The following is a 9,794-nucleotide window of genomic DNA, read 5'->3' on the forward strand; positions in this document are numbered from 1 at the left end:
GTGGATCCAGAGGGGCAACCCAGGAGGAGAAGCCAAGACACATAATATCCAGAGACCAACTGGGGTGACAACGCTTTTAATTCCAGTGGGTGAGGCAAACCCAGATAGTGGGACCAGGCTGGTGTCCAGCTCCAAGGTCTGGGCAGGGTGGCACAGCACCAGGAGTGCAGCCCAGCCCCGCAGGAGGGGGCTTCAAGGGCAGAGTCCTGAACGGGCAGCTGGAGGCAGCAGGCCTCAGTGGGCCTCAGTAGCCGTCGTCAGCCCAGGTGACCTCGTAGTCGGGGTACTTGGCTTTGATCTTCTCCGTGGAGATGGAGTGCTGGGCGCGCCCGTATCCCTGAGGAGAGAAGACGTCTCTTACAGCCCGTGTCCTGGCTGTGGGTGTCCAGTCAGTAGGGACACCCACGAGCCAGACTGGGGTGGGGGCCCTAGGGAGCCCTCCTGCAGAAAGGTGGTCACCGCGGTGAACAGACCTGCCTGAGGCCTGGGCTATTCTGGGTGCCCAGAGAATACCCCTGTGCATCCACGGGTGCCTGAGTTTCACCCCTCTCCCCATGCCTCAAAGAGCTGGGGGAGAGTGACAGCCCGCGCTGGCCTCCGGAGCTGGGACAGGACCAGCCCACTGTCCCTCCCAGCCCCTGGCACTGGGAGATGGGGAGGCTGCGGGCCGGGGACGGGACGCGTGTGGCCGGCAGGCCGGGGCTGGGCCTCACCATGGAGTAGCCGTACACGTGGATCTTCTTGTCCTGGCTCTGGTGGGAGATGCGCCCGCCTCCCAGGCACTCGCAGTCATAGCCTTTCTTCTGCAGCTCGCCGGACACCTTGTCGTAGATGTCGGCTGGGGGGGAGCGCGCAGCACTCAGCGGAGGCTGCCGGGGACCCGGGTCTGCAGCCCAGCTCCGGCGGCGGAGCCCCTCCAGGGCGCGGAGGGGGGGAGGCGCGCCTGGGCGCGGCGCGAGGAACGGGAGCGAGGGGTCGCGCCGGGGCCGCCGCTGGGCCCGCAGGACGCCCCGCCCCGCGCGGGATGCCCTCCCCCGACGCCCCCGACGGCCCGCCCCGCCCGTGGCCCCAGGCCCCGCCCTCACCGTGGTACTCGGCCCACTTGTAGCCGCGCACGATCTCCTTGCTCTCCCCTGCCGGGGCCGCGTGGACCCGAATCAGCACGTACTTGAACACGCCGTCGGGATCGATGTCCACGTCGGGGACCTGGGAAAGGTCCGCCGCCGCCATGTTTCCGGGGGCGCGCCCGCTCCTGCGGCCCGCGGCCCTACCCTACGCACTCGCGCTGCGCCGGCAGGGCGGGGGGCGGGCTCTGGGAGTCGGCGGCCAATCCCGCGGCGGCAGGCAGGCCTGGCCCTCAGCCGCAGCCAATCGTGCCGCCGACCCGCAGCACCGACTGGCCAATCGCAATTCAGCTACAGCACCGACTGGCCAATCGCAATTCAGCTACTTGCACCCGCCCCTCCCCCCGGGACCACGCGGGTCCCACTTAAAGGGGAAAGTGGAACCCGGAGTGGGTGGTGGTGAAAACCAGCGGACGGAAAACTTCGTTTCTAGCAGAGTCACGGGCTGGTGACAGTCCCCCTGGGAGGGGGTAGGCGGCCCTTGAGGCCGGAGGAACGCGCGCCGGCTCTGACGGCCTCCCCCACCGTAACCAGCGGCCTCCCTGCCGGGCCTCCCCCGCTGTCCGAGGGCCGCCCTCCGCCGTCCCGCCCGCCACCCCGCACAATGAGGCAGCAGTGGTGACATTCGAGTTGTTTTTACTTCGTTCGAAAAGCGCTCGCCCTCTTAAAACATCCCGGGCCAGGGTCCTTCCTGACCCGCCGGCCCTCAGGCGGGGCCGAAGGCGGAGACCCGATTTGGGAGGGAGAGAAGGCGAGTGGGAGAAGTGGGGCGCGTGGCCGGTGCAAAGGCGCGGGGCTGAGCGGGCGCGCGGGCGTGTGAAGGAGGGAGGCGAGGGGGCCCTGTGAGGGGAGAGAGCCGGGAGGCGTTCATCATTTAACCCGATGGATGCTCCCTTTCAGCCCCAATGCGGTGCTGGGAGCTCCAGGAGGGCCCTTGCGGGTGCCCGGCCTCACCCCCTCTCCCGGTCCCTTGACCTTCCTGGAGCCGGGCCGGAGCCAGGATGCACTCCTGGGGAGGTCGGGGGCCGAGGGCCACTCGAATGTGCGCTCCCGAGGGCCGAAGCCGGGCCGCTAGACTCACGTTTCCAGTTGGCAACACCGGGGACCTCCAGACAGAGCGCAGGGGTGGGGAGGGCTGTTGTGCAATGGCGTCCCCACCCGTTCGGTGGACCCCTACACTGACCAACTAACTGGTTCCCTCACCTGCTCCCACCCAGGATTTTCCCCACCCAATTCCCATCTGAGAAGCCCGTCCTGACTCTACGCCAGCGGGTCGGAGCTCTTCCTGCAGTTCCCCCCACCCGCTCATCCGTCCTCTGCACCTGTTTCCTGCCTCCCTGTGAAGTTAGAGCCTGCGCTGTTGTTTGCAGCCCTGCTCTGTCCTGGCACCCACCTTGGGCCATCCTGTCGGGTGTGAGCCGGCAGCCTGACTCATGCCCAGCCATGTCTCAGCTCTGGACCAGCGCCCCACCCACACCCTCTGCTTCCCCTGCCAGTGTCTTCCTCTCCTCTGGCTGGGTGTCTTGCGCCTTGGCTGAAGACCTCCGAGTACCCTTCCACTGCTGCTTGCCCAGTCCCTCCTGCAGAGCCCAGGCCAGGGCAGCCTGTGGTGAGGGGGGGCAGGCGGGCAGCACTGAGAAACGTCTGTGCTCGGGGACCGGCTGTGTCCTGGGACCGGCTGTGCCCTCTTCAGCCAGGACTGGGGCCACTGGAAACGCACCGTGCACCACCAGGGCCGGACGCACTGAGACCAACCAGGGTGTCTTCCAGAGAGGAAAGGCCTCTGAGCGGGACGCATCCTAGACCATAGGAGGCGGGTGGGGAGCGTGTTAAATGGGACGGAACTAGGCTTTGGTCAACTCGGGCTCCTGGACCAGGAAGAACCAGACTTGGGAAGGTTCCAGGCAGGCCCTGCGAACGACAGAGGACACAGGGACCGGATCTGCGCGGCGGGGTCTGCAGTCGTGACCCCTCCACTTGAAGACAGGGATGGGCGGTCCTCAGGCCCACCCCGCCTCCCAGCGGGGAGCACCAAGTGGCCAAGGACCGGCCTCTAGGGAGGCCCGAGGGAGAGCTGAAGAAGGGGGAGCTGGGCTGGACTGGTGGGGAGCTCGCAGGAGAGGAGGAGAAAAAGGCATGATCTGTGGCGAACACAATGGGATAGGACCTGGGCGGAGCTCGAGGTGAAGAGGGCGGGGACTAGGAAAATTTGAGGCGGGGCTCAGGAGAAGCAGGGGCGGGGTCTGAATGGACTGAGCTGGTCCTGAGTGGGCTGGGCGGGGCTCGGGCATCTCTGGGGGCAGGGCCTGAGAGACTTGGGTGGGACTAGAGGACGACCCTGGACAGACTGGGCGGGTCCTAGATGCGTTGGATGAGTCTCTGGCGCGCCGCCGCATCTCACATGATATCATCAAGCAGGTTGGCGCTGGCCACCCAGTCCAGAGCTCGAGGCTCGGAGGCGGCCATGATCATGCACATAAAGGGGCGGCCCGTGCGCCGGTCCGTGGGGTAGATGGTGGTGGGCGTGAAGCGCCGGTTGGCCTCGACGAACTCGCAGAGCTGCTCGTAGACGCGCGGGAACTCGTGGCGCAGGAAGACGCCACGCAGTCGCAGCTCGCGCTGGATGTGGATGAAGGCCACCTCGCGCGCGCGCCGGCCAGCCTCGCCGTCCTGGTCCAGGCCTGCGGTGCCCGGTGGCGGCGTCAGGATCAGCGTCTCCATATCGGGCTCGCGACCCTGCTCCGGGGGCGGCCGTGCGGGACTGCCGGCTGCCAGTGCCACCTTGGCGAACTTGCGCACCGTGGGCCCAGGGCTACGCGGCGCGGGCGCGGGCCGGGTGGGAGCGCCAGGGGGTGTGGCGCCGGGGCCTACGGCCACTGACACGCTGAGCAGGAAGCACTCAGCCGGCTCGTAAAGGCGCCCAGCAGCCGCCAGCTCACGCGCGTAGCTGCCCAGGGGGGCCGCGTGCGTGGCCAGCTCGCGTAGGGACAGGTAGGTAGGTGACATCAGCAGCCCCTCGAGGCCAAAGCGCAGGAAGTTGTCCGCGGAGCCGGGGCTCGGAAAGCCCAGGAAGAGCACGCCGCGGCCGCGCGACAAGAAGCCAACACGTGCGATGCGCGAGAAGGCGCGGTGCACCGGACCGCTGTCGCGGCAGAACTGCAGCACGTGGCGGCACACGCTGCCCACGCGGCCATACACGCAGCGCGCCTTGTGCGCGTCCCAGTCCTCGCGGCGGCACAGGCGGGAGCAGTAGTAGGTGTAGCAGCTGTGACAGGACTTGAAGTAGAGGCAGGCATTGAACATGGTCTCGGTGCGCCGGCAGCGCGCGTTGGAGCAAGTCATCAGGTCGTCTTCGTCCGCGCTGGGCTCCGGGGACGCGTCAGCCGCCTGCCCCGCGCCCGCGGGCTCCTCGGCACTGCCGGCCGACCCCGGTGGCGAGCGCGGCGCCAGCGCGGGGGCCGCGGGGGCCCCAGGGCCCACGGGCCGTGAGTCCAGCAGGCGGCGAAGCTGGCGGCCTAGGCTGTCAGCCGCGGGGTCAGCAGCTTGACCGGCCAGGGGCCGTGAGTCGATCACCAAGTCAGTAATGAGTTCGTCTAGCTGCTCGAGGCTGCGCTGGCGGCCCGAGGTGGGGCCGTCGGGGGCGACTGGCGGGGGCGGCCGCGGGCGGCCCCCCGGCAGTTCCCAGCCCCTGGTGGTCGGGCGCTCGGCGGCGCGCAGATCGTTGTCGGTGATTGTGATCTCCGGGGTGACATACCAATTGCGGCCCGGGCCCTCGCCCACTCGGCCCTTCTCAGACAGCGATGTCTCAGACAGTGACAGCGCTGCATAGCGTCTAGGCGAGGTGGACAGGTTCACGACGACTGGCTGGCGCCGGCCTTCTGGGGATGTGCCCAGTGGCTCCCGTGCCTCTCCCCCCAGCAGGTTCTCATAGCTGCGGCCGCGTCCCAGGGGGTCCTCCCGGCGCCGCCCAGACGCCAGAATGTTGTCCCAGGAGCGTGAGTAGTGGCGTCTATCGGTGGCCAGCCGGGGCGGGCTGGTGCCGGTGCCGCCGTGCCATGAAGCGAGCAACGGGCCAGGGTCTGGGGGGGGCGCCACCTGCAGGGTTCGGTAAGGCAGTGGGCCCCAGTCGCCCCAGGCCAGGCTGCCGCGTGGATGTGGGTAAGTCCGCGCCAGGACGTCGCGGTCTCGGTACCGTCCTAAGTCCTCCGTGTAAAAGGTTCGGGTGGCGGGGTGGGCCTGGGGCTCCACAGGGGGATAGCGCGGTCCCCAGGGCTGGCCGTAGGCTCTGGGGGCCTCTCCATAGTAGGAACGGGAGGGCGGTTCGTGGACAGGGAAGGTGCGTACTTCTCCTGCATAGTAGCCGCCCCCACGCCTTGGACTGGGCCCGGGGATCTCCTCGGGCTGGAAGGGCCTGGGGAAGTAGCTGTCAAAGGGAGGGCCTGGGCTGGTCATAAAGCCGCTGGGGTGGCCCTCCGGTTCCTCCGTGTAGAAGAATTGAGTGGGGACCGGCGGGGTGGTAAAGGGCATATTTCGGCGCTCCGCGTAGTCCCGGGGCCCAGGCAGGGGCCCATCACAGTACAGCGCTCGGGGATCCGCGCTGTAGGAGTCACTGGGAGTGGGAGTGCGAGACAGAGCCACATGGCGAGGCCCGGGCACCGTGAGACCGTGGAACTGAGGGGCGGCGCGGGCCCAGGGTGTGGTCTCAATGGGCCCGCAGGGCCTCGAGCCCCGGGCGGCGTGCTGTAGCACTGCGTCGTCGGGTTTGATGTCCAGGCGGCAGCGGACATGAGGAGCAGGCCCAGTGGGTGGCTCGGGTGGGGCACAGCGGCCGGAAGCGGCGCATAAGGGCGCGATGCGGCCCGGGCCGCCCCGTTGCGGCTGCAGCTTGATGGGATGCAGCTCATTGGCGAGCGCGCGCAGCGCGGGGTATGTGGGCTCCCGGCGTGGTGACCCCTCGGCCCGCGCTGCTCGTTGGACATCCCGGCCTCGGCGCGGCAGCACTGTAGGTGAGGTGGGCGCGGGCGCGGGTGCGGGCGCGGGCGCGGGCGCGGGCGCGGGCGCTAGGCCCGGAGGCGCGCGTGGCGTGCTCTTGGAGCGGGCGCGGCGCCGGGGTTCGCTGTCGCGGGGCCGGGCACGCGGTGCTGGGGGCTCCGGTAGGGCCTCCATGGCCGCCCCATCCAGCGCCTCCAGGAAGTCGAAGCTGCGGCAGTGGCGCTTGTTGAAAGGCACGGGAGCAGCAGGCCGGGCCATGGAGCGCTCACATGGCGGGCGCGTAGACGAGGGCCCCGGGGCCGCCACCTTGATGTCCTGGTACACGGTCGACACCAACAGGTCTGGCGGGTCCGTGCGGGTCATCTTAAAAGAGGTCCCCAGGCTGGCGGCTGCAGCTCATTCGGCCTTGTGGGGCTTTCGCCCTGGGGGGGGGGGGGGAGACATGGGTCAGAGTGGCCCCTCCGCAGCCCAGGCCCCGCTACCCCCTGCGCTGGACCGACTTACCTGGGGCGCAGTGGGTAGAGCAGCCCTGGCTTTGGGCCTTGGCTGAGGCTGCAGACACTTGCTCCATGCTGGCGGCTGAAGCCCCTGCAGAAGGAACCCAGCTGTCCAGCCACTCAGGTTTCCCCCATCTACCGTGGTGGCAGACTTGGTTAGACCCCCTTTCCTGGTGCAGAACGGGGTAGGAAGGGTAGGAGTGTTGTCCCAAGGCTGCCCCCTGGTGCCCAAGGATGTGAGCACATTTGGGGCCTTACCTACAGACTTTATTGCTGCCGGCTCCGTTACCCACTGGTGACAGAAGTGCCCTCCGAGTGCACAGTGCAGAGTGAGCCCTCCCCTGGCCCTAGCCAGCTCTGCACAGTCACTGAGTCTCCTACTCCACCTGCCGAGAGGCTGGGCTTGGAACCCCTCCCCCAGCGCAGCAAGGGCTGCTACTCTGGGAACAGCTGCCTGCTTCAAGCCCCAGTCCTGAGGCCCCAGTGGGCCCTGAGGTGGCCCCATCAGGTCCAGGCATGGCCCTTAGGCTGACAAACTGGTCCATCCCACCCTTGACATCAGGTATGGTTCCAGCCAGAATAATGTCCCCAAACAATATACCTGGGCCCCCAAACCCTCTTTTCTTTGCAGAAACCTGACACCAGCTATCTTGGGGTGGTTGAAACCCCAAGCTCTTTGAGGTTTCATGACAAGCTGAGAGAGTGACCCCCAGTTTTGCAGCGTGTGCACCACAACCTGGAAAACAGGCAGAGGCTGCAAGACCACGTGGGGGCATGTGAGCTAGGGCTTATGGCTGCCCCTCTTCCTCTGAGTAGGGTACTTGGCCAGGAGGCTGCCAGCTGAGCAGGCAGAGTGGTGGGTGGGCTAAGCTCCACCCCCTTTCTCAGGAGAGAGCCCTCCCCATAGCATCTCGGGAAGGCTCCATGGAAACCCGAGGTTCCACGCCCCCGCGATGCCAGCTGGGCTGGGGTCCACCCTCTGTACCAGGCTCACATTCAGACTTGGGCCACCAGCCCCCTGTGGCGCCAGGTCCTGGACAGGCTGGAGAGGGGCTCAGATGGTGCTGAGAGGGCCCCACCTCCTCACACAGCCTGAGCAGTGTGCTCCAGGGTGAGCTGGGGGGAGGGGGATGCTAGGCCCTCACCAGTCAGGACCTCTGATCGGGTGGACCCCTCTGTGTCCCAGGTGTGCAAGGGGCCTCCTGCCAGCAGGGTTGCTCTTCTGGGTCAGGGCCACCAAGGTCCAGTGCCTGTCCCCATCCCAGCCTGGCATCCACCACAACTCTGTCCCTGGTTTATAGGACCATCCCCCTCCCGCCCCCTTCCAACCATCCTAAGCTCAAAGTCAGACCGGAATTGGGGGTCATGGCAGGGTGAGGTGAGGCTCCGCCCCAGGGAGGTGACAGCTTGGCCTTGCCACTGCCTGGTGAGGACGACACCCCCCCCCCCCCCCCCCATGGGGATGGGGTGGTCGCCCTGCTTGTGTCCCAAGCCTAATGAGTTTCGGGGGCGGCCCTCCCCACGGCACAACCTGTCCCCCAGTCCCCATCCCCGAGCAGCCCAAGCGGGATGGCCGGGGGCGGGACCCCCATCCTTGCGGGCGCCCCACCCAAGACTCCGCGCGTGGGGCAGCAGTCTCCGACCCCTTACCTGAGCTCCGCTCCCCCGCCAAACCCGCTCGGCTGTGCAGGCCCAAGCCCGCCCGCCGTCCCCCACTACGCGGCGTCTCCGCTGCATCCGCACCGCGTCCCCGTTACCGGCAGAAGCTTCGAGGCAGCGGAGCGGAGGCCGTCCGGCCGCTCAGTGCTGCCCCCGATGGCGGCCGGCAGGGTTGCACTTAAAGGGACCGCGGCCTTGGGCCTGGGACCCACGTGGCCCGCTGCTTGGCACTGGTGCTGTGCTGGGCGCTGCGTGAGGAGCCCTCTGGCGCCCATAGGGTGCAGGCCTGAGGTTTAACCAGGGGACCTGCCGGTCCTGCCAGCTCCCACCTGTCAGGGCATGGGAGCAAGCCTCTGGGCTTCGGACAGCTCCCATGATCCACACCTGGGGTTGGGCCCAGGCAGGAGCATATGGGCTGCTCTCCACCCGCCCTGCTGGCTGTGATGCAGTGCTGGAGGCGCCAAACTCTCTGCAGGTACCTGGGGCCATATGGCCCCCAGGCTGGACTGAGGCCTGAAGCCTTTCCCTAGGATGCAAAACCTCTCCCAGGCACCCTTTCTCCCCCATGTTCAGTGTCCAGGCAGGCAGGGGCTGTCACTGCCCAGGGCAGGTCTGCATGTGGCCCACTCCAGCCCTGCCAGTCACCCCTTAACAAGATGCTGAGCCGGGGGACATTCCAGCTGGGCAGGAGTGGATCACTGACACCTTCCGCTCCGGAGGGTGGGACCTGTCCCACTGTGGGTCCATGAGATGTGGGGCCTGGGTAAGTTCATGACATTCGTGGGCTCCACAAAGATGGTGACCTCACAGGCTGTGGGCTAAGGGAAGTCCCTACATGACAGCTTGGTGCTTGCTCAGTGACTGCTGTCCCACTGCCCCCCGCCCCCCAACCCCAGGTTCAAAACTCTAGGAACAGGCCCAGCTGCTGTGGCTCCGTGGTGAGCATCGACCCTGCATCAAGAGGTCGCTGGTTCAATTCCCGTCAGGACACATGCCCAGGTTGTGGGCCTGATCCCCAGTGGGGGCGTGCAGGAGGCAGCCAGTCGGTGTTCTCTCTCATCGATGTTTCTATCTCTCCCTCTTCCTTCGTCTTTCTCTAAAATCAAGAAAAAAACCAAAAAACTCTAGGAACAGAAATTAGGGAAAGGGAGGGTTATCTGACTGGGAGGGGGTGCCCAGCCTGCCCACTCCTGGAGGGAGGGGCAGAGACAGTGTCAAAGCCATTACCATGGCAACTATTGGTGGGTGGGGCTGGGGCTGCAGGCAGCCTGGACGGGGCAGAGCTGAGAGATTCCTGGAGGGAGTAGGGAGGTAGTTGGGTCAGGATGAGGACGGCTGCAGGCGGGCAGAACACAGGACACACGCCTGCCCTCAGAGAGCTGGGCACTTCCGTGTAGTCCTGGGTGGACGTTGATGGACATAGGGGCATGCTGGCCCGGCCTGGACAGCACACGGCTCTTGTGGGCTGGGCCTGATGGGAAGTCCTCCAAAGACCACTCCTGGCCAGTGGTGCTTGAAGGTG

The 9,794-nt window shown here is 67.1% G+C and overlaps 2 protein-coding genes across 2 annotated transcripts; both read right to left on the bottom strand.

The window, feature by feature from the left end:
- Positions 1-60: 60 nt before the first annotated feature.
- On the bottom strand, positions 61-1,278 carry PHPT1 (phosphohistidine phosphatase 1). Its single transcript, XM_036261570.1, has 3 exons — positions 1,086-1,278; positions 714-838; positions 61-337 (listed from the first exon to the last, which is right to left on the bottom strand). The coding sequence occupies exons 1-3, from the start codon at positions 1,228-1,230 to the stop codon at positions 245-247; spliced, it is 363 nt and encodes a 120-aa protein (XP_036117463.1). The 5' UTR covers positions 1,231-1,278; the 3' UTR covers positions 61-244.
- A 2,243-nt stretch (positions 1,279-3,521) lies between these two features.
- On the bottom strand, positions 3,522-6,479 carry AJM1 (apical junction component 1 homolog). Its single transcript, XM_036260283.1, has one exon. It carries the CDS (start codon positions 6,477-6,479, stop codon positions 3,522-3,524), a length of 2,958 nt encoding a protein of 985 aa, XP_036116176.1.
- Positions 6,480-9,794: the final 3,315 nt, after the last annotated feature.

The sequence above is a fragment of the Molossus molossus genome, unplaced genomic scaffold, assembly GCF_014108415.1.
Source record: "Molossus molossus isolate mMolMol1 unplaced genomic scaffold, mMolMol1.p scaffold_m16_p_14, whole genome shotgun sequence".
NCBI lineage: Eukaryota > Metazoa > Chordata > Mammalia > Chiroptera > Molossidae > Molossus > Molossus molossus.